General features: G+C 39.9%; 1 protein-coding gene across 3 annotated transcripts; it reads right to left on the bottom strand.

Annotated features, from left to right (window-relative positions):
• Positions 1-759: 759 nt before the first annotated feature.
• On the bottom strand, positions 760-27,359 carry LOC140739280 (UPF0461 protein C5orf24 homolog). 3 transcript variants are annotated; one of them, XR_012101592.1, is made up of 6 exons: positions 27,241-27,355; positions 26,350-26,872; positions 10,377-10,417; positions 6,281-6,706; positions 4,166-4,304; positions 760-3,909 (listed from the first exon to the last, which is right to left on the bottom strand). XR_012101592.1 is itself a non-coding variant. In XM_073067432.1 (5 exons), the coding sequence occupies exons 3-5, from the start codon at positions 10,387-10,389 to the stop codon at positions 4,252-4,254; spliced, it is 492 nt and encodes a 163-aa protein (XP_072923533.1). In that variant the 5' UTR covers positions 10,390-10,417; positions 26,350-26,872; positions 27,241-27,354; the 3' UTR covers positions 760-4,251. The 3 variants fall into 3 exon arrangements, 2 of the variants coding, with proteins under 2 accessions (XP_072923533.1, XP_072923532.1); XM_073067432.1 differs by having other exon boundaries at positions 760-4,304; positions 27,241-27,354; XM_073067431.1 differs by having other exon boundaries at positions 760-6,706; positions 27,241-27,359.
• Between the last annotated feature and the right edge of the window lie 405 nt (positions 27,360-27,764).

The following is a 27,764-nucleotide window of genomic DNA, read 5'->3' as shown; positions in this document are numbered from 1 at the left end:
TATGACAAAAATACAGTAAGTAGTCAGTGAATTTAGAAAGTAAAATATATTTTAAATATATTGTGAATAATTTCTACACATCTTTACATTTAGGAATAAATAAGCCAATGTTTTGCATATTGATTCAGTTTCAGAATTCTTGAAGTTGCAAATTCTCAACTCAGAAGAAAAAAAAATTAAGTCACTACATATCAGGAGGTCAGTAAAAATCCATATTAATAATAGCCATACAATATGGGAGAATAAACAATTTAAACTACAGATAAAAGAAAGTTAAGGCAGACATTTCTGTAGTTCCTGATATGATCTGAGAGCTTTGGATGGACGTATGATCTGAGATATTTGTTGATAAAGTTTTTCATTATCATAACCGTCACAAAAGCAAACATACATGACTACACCTCCAAGTGTGCCCTCCTCACCTCTAAAGTGCCAGGTTTAAGCTGGCAACTTTCCACAGATGCAGAGTCAGCATCACTTTTAAAAAGAACCATGCACTCCATTTGTTAACAAGTGAACCAATTGTTTAAAATGTGTTTTTTCCCCACATTAACAGTATCAGAAATGGCAGAATGCACCTGAAAGATAAACAGTGGTGTGAGAACTGAAATACAAGTTTTTCTATAATTTTATTTGTGTATGGATGAAGGAGGAGAAAACAATGGATTACCTACAAAAATAATTAGTAGCATACTATAAGATTGCAATTTAAAATTCTTTAAAAAGACAATATTTAAATGAAAAACTGTAATGTACCACTTCTGATTTTAATACAGTCCTTTATTTAAAGATTCGAGTGAGGGGGATAAAAATAAAAATACAGCTTTCTCTGTTATGCAGAGACCATTAATTCTTGAGTTGAAAACCAATAATGTTTAATCAGAACTAATTTTAGATCAAAAGGCCTAAAAAAATATATTTTGACCTAAAGCACAAAGAGCAATTTCCTAAGTAGATCACTTTAGAACTAACCGAAAACTTGACTACAATAACTGCTGTTTCACCAGTTTCTCATCCAAGAACAGTAATAGAAAAGTAAGTTCTATCATATAATCAAAAAATTCCTAATGCTATAACATTTATATATCATCCATGAAAACAAGGAAGCAAGGTGGTTTCTTTTGTTGTTGAAAGTGTCTGCAGGGACAAGGAATTATTGTCAAATTGCTGCAATACCTTGGTGTGTTTCAACATTTAAGAACATTCTTCACAAGATATCACTTGTTGGTCTGCATTAGTAACTGCAATTGGAACCCCCGACAATTAGCAGCAGAGTTCCACATCTGAAAGGAGATGGAACTGAATTCTTGCAATCAGCAGCAAATGTAAGTACAGTAGATTCCGGTTAATTGGGCTATGATTAATTGGGACAGCTACTTATCTGGAACAAAAATGAATCGAGAAAATAACTGGGATTCCCTTTGTTTATATGGAACACTATGCCATTCAACTGGGGCAGGAGACTGTCACCGCAAAGTTTTTAACTAGCGTCAGTCGCATGCACTTATGTGATCGTCAGACACTACGCCTCGCTTAAAGCAACAGTTTTTAAGTAGTGTCTTTTGTGTGTTTTTGTGTTCAAAAAGCAGTCATTTCTGTAACTGATAATTGGCAAGAAGTAAACAGTAAGACAATTTAGAACTGTTTGCTCACTGTGGTTTCAAGCACTGAGGTTTGGAAATTCCAGAAAGAGCAGAGAGTGAAAATTAAACAATTTTACTACTTCAACAAGTTAGGACCTACAAAGAATTTGAAGGTATCAACAATCACCTTGAATGTTACAAAGAAAATGAAGATTTGGAGGATGCAATCATTGATATCATTGCAAGAAGGCTGTCCATTATTCTACACTAGGCGTCTGCGCTGATTTTGCTCACTTGCAGTCAATTAAAAGAACATGGCAGCACACAACCACTAGGAAATAATACAAAGTGTTCTAGTTTGTTCTGTATTCCATTTAAATACATAATCCGTTAAATGGTAGTTTATCTCTTTTTATACCTTTTCCATGAAACCAGCTAACTGGGGTAGCTGCTCAAATGAGCCAAAACGAACAGGTCCCGATGTGTCCCAATTAACTGGAATCCACAGCTGCAGCACTAACTAGCTGTCTATTTTCCTGAAGAGAAGTAAATTATCAAGGAAAAGTATAACTTTGGGAAGTAATTCAGCAAGTTTTTTCACTTTTATATACAGTAAGGCAAACTAATATTTTTAAATAATATTGCATAACAAAATAAATTTTAAAATAAATTGACTTTCTATCAGTATTAGTTCCGGCAGATATGAACTTTTATACTCGTACAGAAAAATGATCGGTAGATCAACATTTCTCTCCATTTCTTTTCAAATGTTGTCACTCCAGAAAAAAAACATTGTGCACACAGTCGAGTAACCCATAAGGTTTCCACTTTGACCAAAAATGTATTTGCCAAAGCAACTTTCCCTTGTGACAAACTTTGTTTCCCTATCATTGAGAAAACAAGATATATTATTTTCCTTTTACATGTGCAACAAAATTCTTGCTACGATCCCTGACAAATCACAACACATAGGTATTCCCAAAATGAATTTTGAAGGCAGGTTATGATGCCCAGAACATCAGAAACTAAACTTCTGGTAAGAGGACAGGAAATCATTTCAACCAATTAGTGAATGACATGGTGAGAAACTGCACACAAGTGCCAAACACACAAGAAAACTGGTCACTGGGTGCACAGGATTTGTAGAGATAAGCAGAGCCAGTGGACAACAGCCTCAGAAGTTTTTCTCCTCAGTGTCCTTTGCTTACCTCAAAACCAAGCTATTACTGGGACGTAATTTTACTGCAGGAGACAGTAACAAAACCAGGCCTCTCCATGCACTATGTGGTTCAGATCCATTGACTACTGTAGTTTAGTGACTATCACTGTAAAAATAGGGGAACAACACATTTCAATACATTCTTTCAGGTTATCTAGAAAATAAGGGAAATGATTCAGAAATTTTCTAAACTTTGACCTGTTCCACACATAACGACTTTAGAAAAGAATTTATGCTCCACGGATTTTTCTTATTTTTGTCCGTAATGGGCATTTCTAAATATATTACAGTTGCCCATGAGAGAATAAATTCTCTCGCAGGAAAGAAAATTCTGCATGTGATGGTCAAGGTCAGGATATTAAAAAATAATCTGGGATCCAGCACAGGGATAACAAGCTATTTTCTTTGGTGTAAGATGCTACTATTCTAAGTGACCATGCTTCATTTATTCCCTCCATAAGTCATATTCCACATTCAAAGCCTGTTATAGACAAATTGTCAACTGGAGGATTACCAATTGAGAATATCATAGTGAAACACAACCGTGTCCATATCACAACTGAAATTAGGAAACTTAGCAAAGAGCAAGGACTAATCTGGACAATGTCCTAGTCTATAACCACAATATGTGATCCATTTACCCACTAAACCATAAACAAAGGTCCTTCAGAGTAAATTTCCCATCTAAAATAACATGCACAAAATACTAAAAAAAAGTTTTATCATACAAACTACAAACTTTGTCCGTTACATACAAGCATTTTGTTGCAGCAATTGTGTGTACAATATGGCATCACAAGTAGCAACAAATCTGAAGCATGCAGTTTTGTCAACATGTAACAGAGGTGTTCCGAACAGAGGCACCCTACAGCTGAGGATTCTTCAAGAGTAGTGATCTCCAAGACTTGTAGCAGTATCTGCTGGCAGACATTAATTAAATCCGTAAAATGCAGCATCTATGAAAGACGATCTGCTTGCCAACTTAAAATATTGAGCAGCAGCATTGCTCTAAGTATCACACATGTACAGTTCTGAAGCAGTTATTACTGTATCAGTCTTGGATACATTTCACTTTTAAGTCCATTTAAAACATGTCTGCAAGGATTTCTGAAAAGAAAAATGGTTCTATTATGGAACAGATAACTAGTGTCCAGTTTAGGAATGCTGGCAATGCAAAAACAGTCTGAGGTATATTCTTGAAAGTAGATTATATCTCAAGTGTTGGATTAGTGATGACAGTCAGCCACAATGGATGCTACAAATATGTAATTAAACCTTAAAGACATACATATACAATGGAATACTTCTGATGAAACCAGTGTTATCATTACAGTAGTATATTTAATAAATGTGGAAAACCTGCCTTTCTAGGAACGATTCGTGTAGTTGTCTTTTTTTTAATCTTTTGTATGTCCAATTGTGATTAAGCAGAAGCGTTAAGTACAGTGCTCAACTCTCTGGCTGTTGAGTTTTTCTTCGATCTTGCTTTTGCCTGTTAAATACTAATAGAGAGAAATAGAGAAATATTGTATAGCTTTGCAAAAATAGGCTTCATATTACATTGCATTTGTTTTTAAATGCATTTCAGACACAGAGTGCCATGCAAGTAAGATTTTATTTTACAAAACACATTAATTATGATGCAGTACCAATGAATGATTAACTAGTTGTCACAATTTTAAGACTGACATCTAAAAAGTCCCAGGCCAAACAACACTACAGTTAGCTCGTTGGAGATTATAATAGCCACCTCAACTGAAGGAGATGGCGTTCATAGTAAAATGTTAATGATTATTTTGTTGTCTTACAAGCATGCAAGTCACAAAAAACATTCATTAACATTCTACTAGTGAAATTTGAGTGGAAGTTCCAGAACCAATGAATAACTGGCTTCAGTCTAACCACAACTCTGTTACAATGGTCTCTCTTCTCAAGCTTCTGAGTACCTAAATTAAAATTGGAGCCCACATTAAAAATTTAACAGGAGTAGCATTTCTAAGTGAAAATTTGTAACTTATTACATGACATTTACAACAATTTCACAGTTTAGGCATTATTTTTACTTTGCAGTACTTCTGCCTCAGTTGTGGAAGATCATCCAAGAATTGAATTCCACGCACATAAAGTCAACCTTTCTGAAAAGCTGCTTTGATCAATCCTGCATCAAAATCCTTAGAAATCCGTTATTCCATTTAACTAACCAGGTATTTCTCTCCATTCTACTGCAGTGTATCACAAGAAAGAGAGTAAACGTCTGGCTTCTATTAACAACTACGTTACTTTAAAAATAAATCCTAAGATGTTCCAGTAGTTAATTCACAAAAGTTGAGAATCAGATCATGTGATATCTAACTTCAGCCCCGGCAGGATTCACATTAGATCGACTGAACACAAAAAATACAGTATGTGTAGCAGTACTCCTAAAAATGCTTCGAAAGCCAGACTGAGTGACTTACAGCATTTTGTAATCGGGGGAAATAAAGATTATGGTTACCAGCAAGGCTTTTGTAAAGCACGGGTTGTCATACAAAGTTCTATGCCACGTCGATAATCATCACTTAAGAACAGTAACTAAACTCAGTGATAATTATTTTTCATGAAGTACAGCTGTGCACACCCTTCATAGCAGCTTCTTCATTCGTAAGCTTACCTCTATAAGACAGTCCGCATCAGCTCACTGCGGCTTTCAGCTGAACACCTTTAAGACGTCTTTGTGGAAACTAATGCCCTATCCCTTTCTCAAATTTCCCAAAGGCAAAAATAGTGTAATTAAAATAATTCAAATAATTGAAAATTGCACTTCACCAGTCAAAGGAACCCCAGTAGCTCATGAGTGCCATCATAGTTACACCTGCATGCATCAAGTCTTCTTATAATCATTCATATTCATTTTCCCACAACTAAGTGTATAAAATAAGGAAAATTCAGTATGGTTGCCTTGGCAATTATTAATTGCAACAAGGCCAAAACTAATCAGGTAGAACTATATATACTTTGAACTACAGCAGATCCCAGGACGTCCAGCTTTCCCTCTTTATTTTTCCTACTACTCAAGTATGTACAGCCTTCTCGTAAAGTGGAAATCATGTTTGAAACTGGACCCTAGCGAATAAATCATTCAAAATGATACTGTAGTTTGCAGCAAAACCAGTATCAAAGAAATATTATAACTAATAGGTATAATTTTCCAAAGGCAGTTAGTTCTATTTTAGAGCCTAGATTCCACAACCTCTACGCTGTTCAACAAGTTGGTTATAATCGTATAGTATCAATATGTTGTATAAAAAGTTACCCTACTTTGTCAAGGAACAAACAGATTATAGAAAAACAAAGCAGGTGATTTACTGATTCAGTTCCGTGTTTCTACTTGTGGGACGGTCCACGTAATGCTTTTTATGGACCATTGAATAGCTAAAAGTAACACTACTGCCTGATGGGAAATCGAAACCTGATATGTGGGAGAGAGTTTTCATGGTACCTGGCGGCCTCCCTGGGCTGACGCGGTATCCCGCTGCCTTGGTTGTGCCCAAGGGCCTGCCTGGGCTGGTCTTAAACCCAGCTGCTTTTGTTGTTCCCAGAGGTCGGCCTGTACTGGTTCTGTACCCAGCAGCTTTTGTCGTCCCTGAAGGTCTTCCTCGTTTCCCTGCTCGGAAAATGTTTTTCCTTCGTTTCATATCATCCTGGGCTTCTGCGTTTATTTCAACATCTATTTGCGAATTCGGTTCCTCCAGCGACTCTTGTTTAATGCAGCTTATTGGCTTGTAGCTGTTCCCATAAAGTTTGTCCGGTTGAGAAGAACACAAGTCAAATTGGTCATCGCTACTCGCATCATCCGCACCGAGATTCACCTCCTTCACAGACTGACAGCAGCTAGTATTACTGCAGCCAACTGAGTGCATTATTTCTAAGAACAAGATCACAAAAGCATATTTAAATAATTTGTAATGATAAATATAAAAATAACTCTATAAGAAACTTTTTGGAACCAAGTCAAAACTCTCATCTGAGGAATCACAAGATCAGATCTAAACTCAGCACTACCATCGTGCAGCAGCAGAGTTTCCATGTACATTTTTAAACCATTTGTGCCAGGCATTGAGCTACTCAAAAATATAATTGTAAGATTAATCATTACAAGTTTAACATATTGTTAAATAAAACCAAAATAGTAATGTCAATATTTGGAATGACTAATTAGAAATATTAGCCCATAAATTCAAAAAGTCAGTAGATAATGAGTTGCATTTTAAAATCTATCCATTTATCGTTCCCTATCTCCATAATTCCTCAAGTCATGGTTCCGTAACACCACCACTGAAGACAATGGTGCACGCTATCATTAGCCTGTCACTCTCATTGCTCAGCCTGTGTACTGAGAACACATTCTGGGTGCAAGGTGATTCATAGCCATGGAACTAAAACATTCTGGAAAAAGCAAGGGAAACTGCTGCAAAATGCAAAACCTCATGATTTCACAGGTGAACCAGGCAGGACCACTTGGTCAGAATCTTTAAACTTTAGCGCATCATTGTAGAATATTTTACAGTGATGGTTTCAGTTCAACATTGCAGCAAAAACATGTGACTTAGGGTATGGGGGAAGATGAGGGATGGTGGCTGCAATCAGTCTCTTTCAGGCTATAAAGCTCACACACTGCAAAAACCACATAAATTGGGACTGGGCTGCCATGGTCAAATGTTGGGGAGACTTGCACAATTCTGCGACTGATCAGTGTTCACAATACATGGGTAGCCTGCTCCATCACAGACCACTGCTTTGTGCCAGGCAATTACTTACCAATGTGATCAGCACAGACTTGCTCGATTAGAACACACAACATGGCAACGGTTAAGTGGAGATTTTTTTGTGTGACTTTTTTTAAGTCTTTTTCCAAAATAAAAGTGTGCACTTTGCCAGCACTTTTCAAAAAAAAATTATGTCCCTGTCAAATTACTTTCAATTACTCTATTTTCTTTAATCTTTCAACAAGATTATATAAAACCTTATCATGGTAAATGTGACAAAACAAAAAAGAAAGCTGAAAAGTGTGTGAGTTTTAAAGTGATTATAAAGTTACTTATTAAGTTCTTGTGTTTTGTTTTTAAAGAATGGGTTTTTACACAAGTGAACTCCAGGGAAAAATGATTGTAAAATGTGCTCTTTCATCAGCATGGAAACCCAGCCAGTCAAGAACTTTTACACTTCTAATCAAGGAGTTGGATTCTTAATTTTTCAGAAACCTTGCAACCACCCCCAGAACTCTATAATATTGCTAATATTCCTTTGCTTCCCTGGATAATATTTTTTGCACTAATTAACTCTGTACTGGATAACATTTTTCCTCTAAGTTCACGATAGATTCTTAGCTCTCTAAGTTTAAGAAAGGCAAGCTTTGCAACCAGCTTCAGTCCCAACAACAAACAGCATCAGTACAAGGAAATGCCACAGGTGCTTTTCTGCAGAATCCGAATCAGGTTTCTTGTCACTGATGTAACTCGTGAAGTTTGTTGCTTGGTTGAACCTTAAGATGGTAGCTCACTTATTTTGTTCCACAGTTTTCTAATCAATAAACCAATGTTAAACTGTGACATCTTCTATTTCTTCAAAACTTGATTTAGCGGCAAGCCAAATTTGATAAATTTGTGTATTATTCTGGGTGTAAAAACCCTGTCATAAGTCAAAAGACCAGTTATCCAGAAACCTGACTTGAATCCTAATAATTCAGAGAACTGATTGTGTTATATTTGAAGCACAGTAGACATGATCTTTATCACATGACAACTACTAGAAATATACAAGGAGCAACATACATGGCCTTTGTCTATTGAGAGGGAGTGTAGCAAATCGCTTTTTAAGAATTTCTTTCCATCTCAGACTCATACAGCGTTGAATCAGGCCATTTTTCCCCACGACTGAGATGCCTATCTACACTAATCCTATTCGTCAACATTAGGTCCACATTCCTCTATACATTTCCCATCTAAGCACCTGTCCAATTGCCTTAGAAATGTTGTAATTCTATCTCCTCTACCACCTCCTCTGCCTGCTCAATCCATATATTCATCATCCTGAATGGAAAAACTTAACCCTTCATCTTCTGCATCTTCTGGTTCTAGACTCTCCCATCCTGTGAGAAAGACTCTATTTATTCCTCTCTCTAGACCCCTCATAAAACTATAAATCTCTGAAGTCACTCCTCAGTCACATGCATTTCAGTGAGAATAAACCCACCCGAGCCATTCTGTCCTGATAACTATATCTGCTTCACGATGACATACCAGCTGTTATGTTAAATTATGGATCTACAACTGACCCAATCTCAGAAAACTAGTCAAGCAAGATTAAGTCATTGCTCCAGCACGTTTCCCGGTCTTGCTGCTTTTCCCCTCCATCAAGCTTCCCCATGGAATGAAGCTCATCTGCAGAACTTGTGGGAAACTATTCAACTTGCACTCTTGTCAGCAGCGAGTCAATATCTACACTCTGCTGTCTTTGATAGACAGGCCACATTATTTGCATGCTCTAGTCCCTCAAAACAAATACAGAATTCTGAGCACTATAATGGCAAGTGACTACCATCTGGTCAGAGGAAAGGATTCAAGGATGTTCTCAAAGTGCAACAATCCCATTGACTTGTGAGAATCTATGGTCCGTGACCATTCAAAATGTAAACCTGGGATCCAAGTGTCGGAATCTCCCATAAACATCCCAAACTAATGCTAGCCCATCAAATACCCCTTTGATAGGCTTGCTGCAGATTCTGCAATGCCCACACTGGTCTTGTAAGCTAACTCTGAACCAACGTAACTGGAGAATCAAACTTGACTCATTGAGGGCTAGCAGGAAGAAAAGGAGAAGAATCATAATACATCAATGCCTTCTGATGGGTGTTGTGATATTCTGAGACCTTGAATGGCACTATATATATGTTGGTTTACTTTTTAAAACAATGGTGACATCCCGTAAAATTATATGAATTTGAAATGGTATAATAGTGTCATGGTCACTTTGCTGAACAGTTAACTGCCAGTTAACTGTCGGCTAACTATTACTTGGATTGCACTACCTGTATGTATAATCTATATTTTCATTTATATTTATCATTATTATTGTTATGAGCAGAGAGACAACATCTGCCAGAAGTAAATTCCTTGTATGTGCATAGGTACTTGGCGATTAAAGTCTGATTCTGATTCACAGTGCATAATTATTATAATGGATTATGTCTCTTTAAGTGTAAATTCCCTAGGAAGCAGCCAGAGACTTCTCCATCTCAAACAGGAACGCCAGGAGCTGCACAATGCCCCCTGCTGAATCACTGTGTGGCCATAAGAACCGGAAGACTAATGTAAGCACTGAATAGATGTGTACAAAAATATTACTGATGCACTCTCTTCAGGACGTTACTTCGATGAAGAGTACATTAAAACATTCATTAGTTTTCCTCCGAAGTTAATCATACGAATGGTCATTTCATCATTTCAAATGACTGGAAGACTGAATTCAACACTTCTTCCATGAAGGGACCACACTGCACTAACACGAATAGTAAAATACTTGAATATGTTACTGACCTCTGTAATTCATACCGTCCCTCGCACAAATAGACACCAACCTGGAAAAGGAAAAGAGAATTGCTGTGAATGATTAATCGCAAATAAATAGGAATATCTATGATGTGAATAACATTCACATCTTCTGCATCACTGAAAAAAGGGCTTTTTTTAAATTAAATAATGTGTTATTTCCATGATCAGAAACAGTTTATACACCTTTGAAGACCAAGGTTTTACAATACCTCTTACAAACAGACCTCAAGACAAATAAATTTAACATTATCATTAGGTAACTTAAGCAGTGAATGTGCTGAAACTACAAAAGCTTGAGTACTTTATGGATGAAGAGATAAACAGCGACTCATTCCATCTTAACAGACCAACATACAGTACAATTGCTGCACACTTGATATACTTAGAGTAACAATTCAAGCTTAATATGATAATTGCCTGTACTTCTGATTGAATATAAAAAGTGAATAAAAGTTCACTTGAATAAAAATTATTTCCTTCTGTCTATCGGCTTCCTTGACCCTTTCCAACCGTACTCAAAATGGCTGATGTGGAACACTTCGCTATGCCTTTCCTTCCTCCACCATCAACGCAGCCCTCACCTACATCTCTTCCATTTTGCGCACATCTGCACTCACTCCATCCACCCACCATCCCACCAGGGATAGGGCTCCTCTTGTCCTCTCCTACCACAACCAGCACAATTCTCCATGATTTACACCATCCCCAACAGGATACCATCATCAAGCATATCTTTCCCTACACCCTACTTTCCACAGGGATCACTCCCTACACAACTCCCTTGTCCATTTGTTCCCCCCCCCCCCCCCACTGGTCTCCCTCTCGGTACTTACCCTTGCAAGCAGAACAAGTGCCACACCTGCCCCTACACTTGCTCCCTCACTACCATTCAGGGCCCCAAACAGTCCTTCCAGGTGAGGCGACACTTCATCCATGAGTCTGTTGGGTCTCCGACTGTATCTGGTGCTCCCAATGTGGTCTCACTAATATACAGGAGGCCGGAGGTAGATTGGGAGACTACTCTGCTGAGCACCTACACGCCATCCTCCAGAAAACGCGGGATCTCCCAACGGCTGCATATTTTAATTCTCCTTCTCATTCCCATTCGACATGCCAGTCCATGGCCTCCTCTCCTGTTGCGATGAGGTCACACTCGGGTTGGAGGAACAACACCTTATATTCCGTCTGGGTAGCCTCCAACCTTATGGCATGAACGTCAATTTCTCCAACTTCTGGTAATTACCCCCCCCCCCCCATTTCTCCTTCACCATTCCCCATCCCCTTTTCCCTCTCTCACCTTATTTCCTTACCTGTCCATCACTTCCCTCCGGTCCTCCTCCCTCTCTTCCATGGCCTTCTGTCCTCTCCTATCAGATTCCCCCTTCTCCTGCCCTTTATCTCTTTCACCGATCAACTTCCCAGCTCTTTATTTCACCTCTTCCCCTCTCCTGGTTTCACCTATCACCTACTACCTTGTACATCTTCCTACCCTCCCCCACTTTCTTACTCTGACTTCCGATCTTTTTTCTCCAGTCCCGATGAAGGGTCTCGGCCCGAGACGTCGACTGTTTACACTTTTCCATAGATGCTGCCTGGTCTGCAGAGTCCGTCCAGAATGTTGTATGTTTTGCTTCCCTACATTTCTACTGATTTTGATGTGAAAATATTACCAACGATAGGAAGGTTTCCTGTCTCGTTTCCCCTCGTTGTTTGCAGGGATGGATTTTGTTTCCAGTCAGTACAGAGCCTGTATCAAGATTCCTAAACACTTTTGCTTAGCTATGCAGTTTACCGTTTGTCTTTCTCAACTATAATACCATGATATGTTTTATGATGTCACTGCACTTAAACTAAAGATGAAGCCTAAAGACTATGTTTTAGAAGCCCCCACCAGGGGATCTCGGCATCCGTACCATGAGGCCCCCCATGCTATATAGTACATTTCAGTAAGTTTACCTCACTGTCTTCTAAACTCTCACAAGTACGATTGCTGTTCAACTGATCCATATTACATGAGGCAGCACAACTCAGAATAAGGAGTCATTGATTTAAGATGTGTACATGGAGAAATTGATTCTCCAGGGTCCATAAACCTCTGGCATTCTGTATCTCATTTAGCAGTGGAGGCCGAATCAATGAAAACCGATGTAAATTTATTTATTGAGATACAGCGCGGAATAGGCAGTTTCACATTTCGCAAGGAAACAGCCCAATAGATTAATACTAAAAACTTTTTTTTTAAGTACGTTAATGGCTTTTCTTGCGGAAAATAATTCTTTTTAGAATGTTGTTACATTAGCATGCAACTGGATACGTCCAAATATAGATGAACCTGAAAGAACATTAGGGAGATAAAAATTTCTAGAAATGGAACAATAAAACTGTTTCTAATTCAGCAACTGCAATGAGAGAATTGTCACTTTACATTTGAACAGCAGCATACACAGTACCATTTTCAGCCTGTCTGAGAGTGTTTGACAGATGGGTAAAGCATACAGAATTACTGCTGTTGCAGCAGTACTTCCTGATCTGAACATCCATCTTCATCAAATGTGGTTTTATTTGCAACTTTCCAATTCAATTGGTCTTTTTGAAATTTTGTGTCAAGGTGATTTGCTGAGAAAAGCTTTTAAAGAGAATTTTTCAATCAAATTATTTCAGATTTATGAAAAGTGGGCATTTTGAACATGTATTTATTTATGCACAAATGGAAGAAGAGCTTTCCGTCAGGCACTCCATAATTCGGCACACTTTTTTTTAAAACGTTGATCCCAAAATATATTGTGTCATTCAGCCAGAACCATTACAAAAATCAGAAGACATTTTGAAGACAAGGAAGGCCATTTGACTTGATTTAAAGTATGCACCCCCAAAAAAGCTTCATTGTCAGGAATCCATTTTTCTCCCCTTGGGTTTTCAATTCATAACTCTTGGTGAAAGTCTAGTTTACAGGAGGGCATTTTGTTTATAAGAGTTACAGTATGGAAAGAGGCCCTTGCACTCATTAAAGCTGTGCTTACATCAACTACCAATTTGCATTGGTCCTACATTAATCTCTTCTTTTTCTGATCTCTTCGATTGGCTTGTTCACAGAAGGCAGAGGGTGGTGGTACTTTTTCTGCCTGGAGGTTGGTGACCGCAGGGATCTGGATGTGCTAGCACTGGAGAGGGTTCAGAAGAATGATCCCAGGAATAAAAGTGGCATTTGATGGCTCTGGGCCTGTACTCATTAGAGTTTAGAAGAATGAGGGGGTGGGGGATCTCATTGAAGCCTATCAAATATTGAAAGGCCTAAATAGAGTGGATGGGGAGAAGATCTTTCCTACAGTGAGGGAAGTCTAGGACCAGAGGGCACAGCCCCACAAGGATGGCCCTTTAGAACAGAGATGAGGAGGAATTTCTTTGGTAGAGGCCAGAGTGGAGGCCAAGACACTGGGTATAACTAAAGTGGTGGTTGATAGGTTCTTAATAAGTCAGGGCGTCAAAGGCTATGGGAAAAAGGCAGAAGAATGTGGTTGAGAAGGATAAAAGTCAGCCATGATGGAACAGTAGAGCACTTAATAGGCTCAATGACCTAATTCTCCTCCTCTGTCTTATGGTCACAGGGAGAAGGAAGGAGAATGGAGTTGATGGAATGGCAAAACAGACTTGGTAGGCCAAGTGGCCAAATTCTGCTCCTATGTCTTATACTTTGCTCTTTGTGATTTTTAAAACGAGGAAGGATGGATTAGTGAGCTTACAAATGATACAAAGGACGGTGGTGCTGTACATAAGTGTCAAGGGTAACAATGGAACATCAATAGGATGCAGAGCTGGGCTGAGAAGTGGCAGATGCAGTTTATTACAGAGAAGTGTGAAGTTATGCACATTGGAAGATCCAACTTAATGGCAAAGGTACAGGGTTAAAGGAAGGATTCTTAGCAATGTGGAGGAACAGAAATCTCTTGCGGTCCGTCCATAGATCCCACAAAGTTGTTGAACAAACAATAGGGTTGTTAAGAAGGTGTACGATGTGTTGGTCATCATTAGTTGAGTTCAAGGCTCTTTTATTGAGCCAGAGCAGCTCTATAAAACTCTGGTTAGACCACTTGGAATATTGTATCCAGTTCTGGTTGCCTCATTATAGGTAAGATATGGAAGCATTACAGAAAGTGCAAAAATTTACCAGGATGCTGCCTGGATTAGAGAGTATGTCTTACGATGAAAGAATGAGTTGACTAGGGCCTTTTGAAGCAAAGGAGGATGTACAAGGGAAAGGTCAGATTGACCTTAGAGTAGGTTAAAAGGTGGGCACATCATCGTAGGCCAAAGAGCCTGCACTATGCCTTCCAACTCCAAACATACCCCCCCCCCACCAGATTGCACCACTCACCTATGCAATAATGACAGTTCACAGTGACCGACTTGCACGTTTTTGAGACGTGGGAGGAAACCCATGCATTCAGAGGGAGAATGTCCAAGTTCCACATGGAATGGGCTGAGGACAGGACTGAACCAGATTGACTCCACTAGCTGCACCTCCAATAAATGGATCAACTCTCAGTAACAAATAATTTTCTTCCTTGGTTCTAATTTTACCCATTAATATTTGAATCCATGACAGGTGTTCTGAACTATATTTTGGATTAGTAATGTGCTTTTCATTCATATCTGTTTAATTATCTCCAACCCAGGTAGAACCCCAAGCCTTTCCAGTTTATTCCCCAAGTCCTTCAATATATCAGGATTGAGAAGCATTACATTTTGCAATGATTCCAGTATTGACGTGGATAAAAAGAGACAGGAAAATGGGACCAAACATGCTTTAATGACATACTTCGGTGTTGTTATACCAGGGTGAGAATGTGGCCGATTGGTCTCTCCCTTTCTGCATGGGCTTTCAAGTGTGCATGTTTCCATCTTGGCGGGCACCAGTTCACAGCTCCCACACTGCAGGTTGCCCAGCATGTATGGTGACTGCCATGACTCAGTACATAAGAAATAGGAGCAGGAGTAGGCCACCTGGCCCGTTGATCCTGCTCCGCCATTCAATGAGATCTGACCACGCACTCACCTCCACCTACCTGCCTGTCCCCCCATAACCCTTAATTCCCCTACTATGCAAAATTTATCCAACTTTGTCGTAAATATATTTACTGAGGTAGTCTCCACTCCTTCATTGGACAGAGAATTCCACAGATTCACCACTCTCTGGAAAAAGCAGTTCCTCCTCATCTCTGTCCTAAATTTACTCCCCCAAATCTTAAGGCAATATCCCCTAGTTCTAGTCTCACCTACCAGTGGAAGCAACTTGCCCTTCATAATTTTATATGTTTCTATAAGACCTCCTCTCATCCTTCTGAATTCCAGCAAATCCAATCACAGGTGACTCAATCTCTCCTCACAGTCTAACGCCCTCGTTTCTAGAATCAACCTGGTGAACCTCCTCTGCACTGTCTCCAAAGCCAGTATATCCTTCTTCAAGTAAGCAGACCAGAACTGCATGCAGTAGTCCAGGTGCAGCCTCCCCAGTCACCTACACAGTTGCAGAATAATCTCCCTGCTCTTAAATTCAATTCCTCAAACAATGAAGGGCAACATTCCATTTGCCTTCGATAGCCTGCAAACCCTTTTGCAATCCATGCACAAACACTCCCAGGTCCCTCTGCACAGCGGCACGCTGCAGTTTTTTTACCATTTAAATGATAATCTGATCTTCCATTTTTCCTTCCAAAGTGGATGACCTCAAATTTACCAACATTGTACTCCATCTGCCAGACCCTTGCCCCTCACTTAACCTGTCTACATCTCCCTGTAGACTCTCCATACCTTCTGCACAATTTGCTTTTCCACTCAATTTAGTATCCAGCAAGCTGAGATACACTACCCTTGGTTCCCTCTTCCAGATCGTTAATGTACATCGTGAACAGCTGCAGGGCCCAGCACTGACCCCTGGAGCACACCACTCACCACTGATCGCCAACCGGAGGAACACCATGTATCCTAACTCTCTGCTTTCCATTAGTTAACTAATCCTCTGTCCATCCTAATACATTACCCACAATTTTATGCACCCTTATCTTATGGATGTCTTTAATGTGGCACCTTATTGAATGTTTTCTGGAAATCCAAGTAAATAACATCCATCTATTCCCCTCTATCAACTGCACTCATTATATCCTAAAAGAACTCCAGTAGGTTTGTCAAACAGGATCTGCCTTTGCTGAATCCATGCTTAATCTGCCTGATGGATCCATTTCTTTCCAGATGCCTCACTATTTCTACTTTAATGGCAGCTTCAAGCATTTCCCAACTGGCCTGTAGTTACCTGCCTTTTGCCTGCGTGGCTCAGTGAAAACATTTACTCCTACTGCTCTGTTATCGTTGTTGCACCATGCATATCCAACAAGTATAAGGTAAGATTGTCCCCTGTACAGAATTAATATCAAGACCACTTTATCAATTTATTATCTGGAATTAGGCCATTAATTAAAATAAGCAAGCAAATAGTTAGGGAGGATATAATAAATAACTTGCAAAAAAAACCCATCAGAATTGGGGATATAGTGCAGGTTTGATCAGGGGAGAATAAAGGAAGCATATGGCAGGTAGAGGAAACTGTCATCAAATAACACACCCAGGGCTGAGAGGGGAAGACGTAAGGAAATTAGAAGAGTGAAAAGGGACCATGAAATGACCTTGCAAGAAGGATAAGGAAAACTCTAAAACCTTTTATAAATCTATTAGAAGCAAGAGCGTGCTAAGGAGGGTGCAAGTCTCCTCATGAGGCAGACAGGAGAGGGGTAATCTACGCATAGAGCCAAAGGATTTCACCGACATTCGGATCTTTTTCGTTGGTATTCACCATGGAGAACGTAGAGACTGGAGAGTTCATGGACGGGCTTGTTTTCTGGAGTAAGCGTCTATTAAGCAGAAGGAGTGCCAGCAACAGGAACATTAGGCTGCATAAATTCCTGGGAGTGCACAAAGTTTCTCTCAGGATGCTGACAGAAGCAAGGGAGGAGATTGCTAGGGGTCAGACAGATGTTTAGTTATTTGTTAGCTATGGTCAAGACCCCAGTAGCTTGGAGGATAGCTAATGTTGTCCCCTTGTTCAAAATGGGCAGTAGGAGATGCCTTGTATCAGTGGTAGGGAAGTTGCTCAAGAGCATTCTGAGGGACAGGATTTAAGTTCACTTGGAAAAGCAGCGGCTGATTTGGAGCAATGAACATGTCTTTGCACAGGAGAGATCGGTAGCCGCAGGGACTGAAGGCAGCAATGTAGTAGATGTTATCTATATGGTCTTTAGCAAGGCTTTTGACGCCCAAGGCCGGCTGGTCCAGAGGTTCAGGTTACAAGGAATGCCAGGCATGTTGTTGGACTGGATTCAAAATTGGCTTGAAGAACGGAGGCAGAGGATAGAAGTAGGTGGGTGCCTATGTGACTGGAAATCCGTTATGTGTTGTACCCCAGGGACAGGTGAATGTCGTAAACAACTTGAATGAAGATGCAAGGGGTGTGATTAGTAAGTCTGCAGATGACACACTAATTGGTGCAGTGGCAGGTAACAGAGAGGTTGCTTAAAGATACAGCAGGCATAGATCAGCTGGAAAACTGAGCGGAGCAGCAGCGCATCAGGTTTAATCCAGACAAGTGCTAAGTAGCGAACTTCGTGAGGGTAAATTCTGCTAGGGCAGACAAAGCAAAGTGTACAGACTTTGGAAGTGTTGATCTACAGATAGACTTGGGGCTGCAAGTCTATTGCTCCCTGGAAGTGGTGACACAGGTGGATAGTGTGGTAATAAAAACATTTGATGTTCTTGCCTTCACAAGCTGAATCCCTGAGTGAAGCTGGGATACACTCTCACAGTTCTGATCACCACTCTACAGAGAGGATGTGGTAGTGATGGAGGGTGTGCTGGAGTGATTCACCAGCACGTTGCCTGGAATGGAAGGCTGTAGGTAAAAGGAGAGATCAGAGATAGCGGGTTTACTCTCACTGAAACAGAGGAGGCCAAAGGGTGACCTTATAAATGTTTTCACAATTGTAAGGGGTATAGACAGGGTAAATAATTATAGTATTCTTCCCTAGGGTAGTGGAGGGTAAATCTACAGCACGTAGGTTTAACATAAGAGGGGAAAGATTTGAAGGGGACCCGAGGAGCACGACTTCTGGGCCACAGAGGATGAAGAATATGGAGAATGAGCAGCCAGAGGAGATGGTAGAGACAGAGACAAAACTAACATTTAAAAGATCGTAGGTAGAAGTTTAAAGGTATATGGGCCGTGGGATTGGCTTAGATAGGCATCTTACTCACATGGGCAGACCAGACAACAGAAATCGGTTTTGTGCTGTACAACTCTATGAATCTAAAATAAACCTTGGAAAATGCACAGGTGTAATAAGAAAGAGCTTTCTTTAGAACCATAGAACACTACAGCACAGAAACAGGCCCTTCTTGGCTGTACCGAACCATTTTTCTCCCTAGTCCCACTGACCTGCACCTGGACCATATCCCTCCATACATCTCTCATCCATGTACCTGTCCCAAGTTCTTCTTGAATGTTCAAAGTGAGCCCGCATTCACCACTTCATCTGGCAGCTCATTCCACACTCCCACTGCTGTGTGAAGAAGCCCCCCCTCCCCATGTTCCCTTTTCATCCTTAACCCATGTCCTCTGTTTGTTTTCTCCCATAGCCTCCGTGGAAAAAGCCTGCTTGCATTCACTCTATCTATAGCTATCATAATTTTATACACCTCTATCAAATCTCCCCTCATTCTTCTACGCTCCAGGGAATAAAGTCCCAACCTATTCAACCTTTCTCTGTAACTCACGTTTCTCAAGTCCCAACAACATCCTTGTAAACATTCTCTGCACTCTTTCAACCTTATTAATATCCTTCCTGTAATTAACATTGCTTTAAATGCTTTAACATGAGCATTTTAAGAATCCATTATATTCTGAAATAGTTATCTGGAACAGTTAAAATACACATACATGAGTTCAGTCCAGAAAAACAGCTGAGGTTCACTTATGGCTTAGTGGACCATTTAAAACCTGACTTGGGCTTCATCCACAAAAGCATACAACTTCCTGGCCATTTTTGAGTGGTCAAGTCACCTTCAATAATTTCCTGATTCTCCTGGAGGGGGCAGCAACACTGTAGAGGAGTGCTGAAATGCAAACGCTATGTTAATCTATAAATGCTTGGAAATCCCAAAGTTGCTGTAACTTTCATGAAGTGAAAGTAAACATCACACCCAATACAACCACAAAATGGAGGCAAGCAGCTCTTAAAAACTGGGCAAGTGTTTGAATAGGAAAATATAACCAAGCAACCAGCTCTTTGAAAGCTAGTTCTTCCCAGATATGCAAAGAATCTAAGCTGTGGCGTTTTCCACAGTACTAACACAATGACTGAACAGGAAAAGGTGAAATTCTTATCCCAAACATTTTGTAGAATTTATCAGATTATATGCAAGATTAAAGACCTCCCCCCCCCCAAAAAAAAAGTGATATAGCAAGATGTTGGTGAGGTTTAATTTGGAGTATTATACCCACTTCTGGTCAACTACCTACAGGAAAAGTTACCAATAAGATTGAAAGAGTGCATAGAAAATTTACAAGGATGTTGCCAGGTCTTGCAGACCAGAATTCTAGAGAAGGGTAGAGAAGGACAAGACTTTATTTCTTAGAGCGTAGGAGAATGAGGGGAGATTTGACAGAAGTATACAAATTTATGAGGGGCGTAGATAGGATAAACGCTGGCAGGTTTCTCCATGGAGGTTAGGTGCAACTACAGGTACAGGCTATGGTGTAAGGTGAAATGTGAACTGTTTAAAGGGAACAGTGGTGAGAGTGTGGAACGAACTGCCAGTGGAAGCGATGGATGTGATTTCAACATTGAAGAGAAAATTTGGATCGGCACCTGGGTGGAAGGGGTAAGGGGGGCTATGGTCTGGGTTCAGGTCAATGGGACTCAGCAGATTAATAGATTCAGCATGAAACAGATGGGCCAATGAGCCTGTTTCTGCACCGTAGTACTCTATGAAACAATGGTGCGTTCCTCCAGTACTTTGCTCCATCCATTTTATGAACAGCTCAAAATATGCAAAGTAAATTTATTATCAAAGTACATACATGACTCGTTTTTCTTGCAGGCATTCACAGTAGATACAAAGAAGCACAACAGAATCAATGAAAAACTACAGATGGACTAATGCCCAATGAGCACAAGACAACAAATTATGCAAGTGCAAAAAGAAAAACAAAATAATATTAAAAAATAAATAATATTGAGAACAAGAGTTGTAGACTCCTTAAATGTGAATCTCTAGGTAGCGAAGTCAGTTCAGTTTTTGGGGTGAGTGAGTTATCCACTCTGGTTCAGGAGCCTGACAGTTGAGGGGTAATAACTATTGACTAAAAAAATATAATTTTGAAAGGTGCAGCATCACAGCATAAACCCTTCCTAGATTTCCTCACGCATTTCCTCAATGCACACAATTTTAACATGGAAAAGTGCAACAACAATATACAGTCATAATTTCTGATTTAGTTGAGTTAATTTACATTTAAGTAGATTTTTATTTTTAAATTATAATTTAAAGAAAACAGTTGCTTATTTGAACGTTTACAAATATTTGTAAGGCACCCATTCTCTTCCAGTTTATTTGGGAGGTGCAATCTACCTGGCTCTCAAAAGACTTACCGTAAATCAGATATTTACAAACAGAAGACTGCATCAACCTAAGAGCAGCAGCAGAAAGTGAATTTGAGACTTGGAAAGATGCTTCAAATTTACTTAAATCTCTCAGGGTAAACTGCATATTCTAGGGAATCATCATTGGGACGTTTTGTTTTGATACAAACTTTGTGCAGCCAGCTTGCTTGCTTGATGGCTGTGTGCAGCCAATTATAACCACCCAATTATTAGTTTACCACATCAACAGTAGGCATGAGTAGATACTGCCATTTAACACCACCCCACACTACGTAAAGTGAATTTGCAGCTCTTAGAGACAGATTATGACTTCAGCAGTTGGTGGAACCAGTCTCGGAACCGGGTTTCACGCAGAAAAAGGTGAAACAAATACAAGGAAACAAGCTTCACCATTGCGCTAGAGGTCTTAGTGGAGAGAGAGAGAGAGCGCGAGAGATCTTCTGTCCTTGGCAAAGAGGCGATCCACTAATTAGGAGCTGTTGTTTCGAGATACAGCAGACCACATGAGAGATTAAATCTCTTGAGGATCTGGATGAAATGCATCAGAAAGTTCAAAGACCCCACATGTTTATCTCTTAGTCCCTGTCAAATAGGGTTAATTGGCCCTGCTGTACAGGCAAGTGATAGAATCTCTGTACAAAAGGGGAGGGGTGGGAGGTAGCTGCTGGAAATATATGTAAGTGGGGTAAGTGGTGCTTGATGAACAGTGCAGAGTTGGTGGACCGGTTTCCTGGCTACACGACCACGTCTGCGTTCCACCATGAGGCCCTCCGTTGGTTGGGGGTCGACCACAGATATGACGCTCCAGCTGACTGTGTGATACGCAGTACGATTTGGGGAGCAAGCTACTGCCCATGTAGCAGGCTCCTCTTCTCTATGCAGTTGAGGGAACCAAAGGAACAGCAACTGCATACCACCAACTACTCAAAAACTTTTGAATGCACACATCCCTGTCATTCACTACCTCACTCAGGACTGGCCCCTGACTTTCACACACTCCACTGCAACTTCACAAGTTTGGCGGTGCTGTAAGTTTCCCACATTTATCTCACACCCTGCAGACATTGCCAGGGATACCTAGGGTGTTCCCCAAACACACTCTGCAAGAACTACCATCTGACCCCTTCCTTCTTACTGGCTTTGAGGTGGAACATTATCAGAGCAGTGGCAATGGGAGGGAAGAGCTGTACTACTTTTGCTCATTATGCCCACAGCCTCCACTCAACATAATCCTCCTCAATATCTGTATTTCAGAAAGCTAAAAACCACAATCAGGTGGTTAAAGGAGAATGAGAAGAGACACTGTAACTTGATTTGATAATCCCAGGCACTACCTCAGTCCAAGGAATTCAGTGATTGGTTTACACATCAGGAGACTCTAGAAGTGTAGGTGAGAGCCTAGGTTGTGTCAATGACAAGTCTGGGTATCACTTCACCAGAGAACAGTATTACTGCAGGGACATCAGACATAGTGTTAAAGAGCCAGCCTACAGAATCAGACCTCCCACTAAACTTGTTTACAATGTCAAGGAACACAGCAGACTCCAGCAGTAACTTTGCTCAGGGCTTTGTACCCATTTGGAATTCTTTTTCCCCCCAGCACAGAAATATGGCGACTCCATTCCCACAGTTAAGAAGCAGGCCATCACAGCCAATGTCCTCTCTTCCAAGTAGAAACCAACACGTGCCCCAGAACAGCAGTAAATCAGCTTTCTGCCATGCAAGCTGAGATCACTGCCAACACATTTCTGTCTATTAGCATACAAAGAGTCTTGCAAGATGTCGCAGAAATAAAACATGATGTTTTACAACCTATTACTAAAATTGCTGTTACCCTGTCCCATGGGGGAGGGAGCAGCTGTAGCTTATTAGTGATGTCACCGCTGCTCTTCACCAATGACCTTGCTGCAGCCTGACAGCCACCAGACGCTCTACAACTGCTGCAGGAGAAAGCCAAGTCTTCTTAGTCTAGACTCCAGAGCTACCCGGGATTGGATACAAGGCCATTCACTTCTTCCCCGCTGATAACTGGCACTGCACTGGAACACCAGGTTAAAGGAAGGCCAGCAAAAGATGAACATGAGGAGGAGGAGGAGGCCTAATTAACATTTCTGTGCAATAGGTATACTTTTATAGACACACAAAATTCAGTTTGGCATATCCATTGACTTTGTCAGGAATATGTGCTTGCAGTACTCTACCACAATTCTAACTTTTTTTCTCTAGTTACACTGTTGAGTGCAGTCCTATGCGCACATCAAAGTCAATTTGTTTATTAAAATACTTACATTCTCTTTATTTATTTAGAGAGATGGTGTATTATAATTAGATTTCTGAGAATTATTAAGTCCCACGCCATCTAAGCAACTGGTCTTGAATCAGCTACTAATTCCAAGTTATTGGCACGCGATTACAGTCTTCGTTGACTACTGGGCAGCCCTCCGCTTTTATTAGTTTGCTCTGGGAGCAACTGTGGGGTTTGGCTTCAGTAAGTAAAATGTTTAAGAGTCCAATTAATGGAAGTGGGATAACAAAACAAGAACTGTTCTCGTACTGCAATCTGAATATTGGAGTTGGTCAACAGGAACATCAGGCATTAGGTGGGTTCTTAGAGTAAAATTAAAGTAGTGCTTTCCTTAAAGAGGATGGCAGTAAAATGATGCACTTACAGCTTCGTTATATTGTAAAGCATCTACCTACCTATGCACTACAGTACTTGCAAAATCAGTTAACCAGTATTGAGTGAAGATATTGATAGCGGATGAGGCAAGGACAAAGAAGGTCAATGCTTAAGTGGCAGAAGATCAACGAGACAGGATCAAAAGTTCACAGTGGGGTGAAATAGGATGTTGAGGTAAGGAAATGTCAGATTTCCCCTTGTTCTGCTAGATCTGGATTCTCATCCTAAAAAAGTTCTGGTTCTGAGACAATGACAGCTTTGGGAAAAGTCCCTTTGCTTTACACTTAAATCCATGGGTTCATATTTGAAACCTCAATTACAAACAGAGAACTGTTACTGTTAGTCACAAACTGCACTGCCAACATTCTAAGCAGACCACAAATTTCGGCCTGCATAAAAACATTTTACGACATGTAACCATTTTATTGTCTATCTTTTAAGTGCAGATAATGAATATAATGGATAAAACATCCTTTCAGTGATGAAAAATAACATTATGGAGATTTATGTAGTCGTATATTAACCTTGTTAATACATTGGTTTATTAACTGTTATATGTCTTTGAGTTTTTTTTTATTCTGTAAGTTTCACAACAAATCTCACTTCAACTGTGCAATTCGACCATAAATAGAAAAGATGGTTGGAAAACTGCTGAAGGTGTGTCCATCCTAAAGATTCAGTCGTCTGTATCTCTCTTAGCGCCATCTAGTGTTGGAAGACTGTAAATTTATTTGACTGACTCCAAAGATGGAGATTGTGGTAGGCCATTTTAATTCATCCACTGTGTCCCACCTCTGCAGTTGGAGACATTGTACCTTCCCCGAGTAAACAAGATCAGCCTCGACAACTCCTTCTGCTTCAGAAATGTTGCAAGACTACTGGCCAACTTTATTAGAGCGTACTAGAGCAGCTCTCTCAAAGCGAATATTTAAGTTGGATGTCCATGCCTTTTCGAGGTGTTGCTTCATTTCAACAAGTACCCCACTTCAATCCAAAAATCTTGTGTACCTGCCTGCAAGTATATTGCACCCAGGTGCATCTTCCAGTGTGCTCCCTGTGGAAATCCTTTGATTTCTGTGTTAAACAGGATTTGTTCTAAACTTTAACAAAAACAGGTATCCAGCTGAGCCCAATATTCTGATGTTCAGATGCTTTGCAACACATTTTATCCTCTACGAGCAGAGGATCTTAGCATTAAACAGCCATCAAGTCAGAATCGGATATAAATTTTATCCAAAACAGCATTATTATTATTCCTACTCTCTGCTCTGCAGCATCGGAGTTGATGGAAAATGCTCGAATTGTTAGAAATCCATAATTTGTTTCTTAATCCTAAATATAACTTCCGAAACTCTTTCCATATCCCACCCAAGATCAAGTTTTTGAGATTCCAGTACCATGTCATTCCATTTGCATAACTTTTACATATAAAATACAAAAGACAATAAATCTACCTATTTAAAATGCATCTTCTAAGAATTGTTTGGTTACACTTAACTTCAATTCCAAGTAAATTGCATCATCCATTGTCCCTATATGTGACACAGTTGAGGTCCATTGTTCATAGGTGGGGAGTAATAAGGTTTCAATGCAAGCAACAGTAGTGCTAAAGGCCATTCTGTGTGAGAGGTAGCTATACTAGTCTTTTAGTAGATACCCCAACAGCAAAGCAAAGGGCATTTTTCATATTTATAATATATATCTTGACACTTTGTCAGAATGAGTTCAATCTTAAGCATGTTTTCAAAAATAAAATATCTTCAAGGTCATAAGGTATTATCATGACTTACAAATTTTTTGAAAGACAAAGTAACCCTTAAAGTTCACATAATGAACAAACACAAGTTTAGATTATGCACTTGCCCCTTGCACATTATGAATTTCCACAACTGGGTGAGCTTGTATGAAAAGATATATTGATAAACATTGTATTGTGGGAAGAATGTCCTTTTTTTTTCCAGAAGGAAAGGGGGGAATGCAAACTCTGTTTTAAAAATGCAACAATAAATAGCATCGTGGCACTTGAAGTATTATTTATAACATTAATCAGTTTTGCAGATGATGAAACTAAACTAGAATTGAAAACAATCTTCCAATATACAAAAAATGCGTCTTTATTATTTACAGTATTCTGCAAGTGTTTAACAGGGGCAAGTTACCTCAATTTAACCGAAACATTGTACAAATTAATAGCAAAATAATTCACTTTTATGGAAATGAAGTTTATATTCTCTCGCCCCTTGATTATTCCAAGTCAATTATTTCCTGCAATGTTGAGATGGGAAACACAAAAAAAAATGAGAAATGCAAAAGAACTACATTTCAAACCCTATCTGCAACAACCACCTGAGGGAATTACCAACACCAATCTTTTTTCATGTCCGTTATGTTAAAAAAAAGACGTTCTTGAACATCAGTCACAAAAGAATATGATCATGTTTTTATAACCGCTTTTTAATCTCATTATAAATGCTAAAATCTTTATTCAAGAACTTCACGGAATCTGCACAATACGGACGCGTGCGATCGCGTTCTTTTATTCCAGTCTGTGTATACAAAATAATGATCTTACCCGACAATAGACCGCAGCGGCGACCCGGCTGTTACATCCAGTTCCTGGTGCTCGCTGGCCTGGAGAGGTTTTCCACTGGAAAGCACTACAAGGGTTAAAAGCTAAAGCCGAGTGAGAAGAACACGGCACATCTCATCTTGCCATTCCCGCTCTGGGCTTTTTCTTTTAGCCAATTTTCTCGGGTCTCCAGGGCTCGGATAATTCAGATCGAGACAGGACACGCACATTAAAAAAACACACACACAAAACACCCTTTTAAAAAAACTCTTCACGCGAGGCAGCGCAGCGGTGCAGAAAGAAAGGCAGGTCCCGGTTAACGTTTGTTTCTGCTCCTCTCTGCCGATCAGGAACGCAGCGATCCCTTTGCAACCTTTATCAAAGCAACGAAAGTCACAACACGGAAATACGTGCGGCGCAAGCGCACTTCCGCCCGGGAATAAAGGACCAGTCGAGCAAATAAACAATTAATTTTTAATGTACCGTATTCATTGGCTGCACTTCTCTCTCTGAAGACCAGCCCTTCCTGCAAATGTATGAAATGCAGCTTTCATTCATTATTCCAACAACCATTTTATTCTCACCAACATTTAAACATTTTTAAAATTGCTCATGTTTATGCATACATTTCGCCACTGATTTTTAATTTTCCACCCTGTGTACAAATTTTCCGCACAAAGGCCAACAAAAAAGGTCCAATTTAGACTTTAGACGCTGCAGCTTAAAATGTTTCTCCTCGGTGTAAATTGTTAGTAAAAATATTCATGATTTACAAGCTAATACAACTAATCTTGCGGAAAGAGAAGGGTTTACAATAATTGCATCCTGGACGCGCCCATCCCAGCTCTATAAGGACAAACATTTTTTAACGTAGATTTTTGTATCCTTGGTTACCTTGGTGTGATATTTGGACAATGCCTTTTTTTTTCAAACGTTTTCACAATCATGGAAAGCACAAATAGATTCATGATATGAAGTATGTTGTCCTCTTCAGGATGAATAAATCTTGCTGGTACACTGCAACTTCCCGCATTCTCGGTAAAAAATCAATGTAGTGTTTACAGGCAAGCTTGAACCTCCTAAGAACGAAGAAAGGGGCCCTGCTGTGAATGAGATACTCTGCAGTGCCGCCCAATTATTGTTATATTTGACATGAATGGCTCAAGATCAAGCTTTCTTTAAAGGGCAGCAAAGGACAAGTCATCAGCTGAACACCAGCAAAGTTTTATTCACTACTAATTTAACGTGTAGAAACTGTGAAGGAGACACCAGAGATTCTACAATGCCTGAAATACTGAGCAACACACACTCAAAATGCTTAAGGAACTCAACGAGTCAGGCAGCGACGTTTTCGATGAAGATCCTTCATCTGGCATCTGTGAAGTGCTGTGTCACTTAAAACAAAATTCTCAAGGCAC

Source organism: Hemitrygon akajei, chromosome 15 (genome assembly GCF_048418815.1).
Source record: "Hemitrygon akajei chromosome 15, sHemAka1.3, whole genome shotgun sequence".
Lineage (NCBI taxonomy): Eukaryota > Metazoa > Chordata > Chondrichthyes > Myliobatiformes > Dasyatidae > Hemitrygon > Hemitrygon akajei.
Note: the sequence above shows the minus strand (reverse complement) of the source record. Positions and strands in the feature narration are given on the sequence as shown.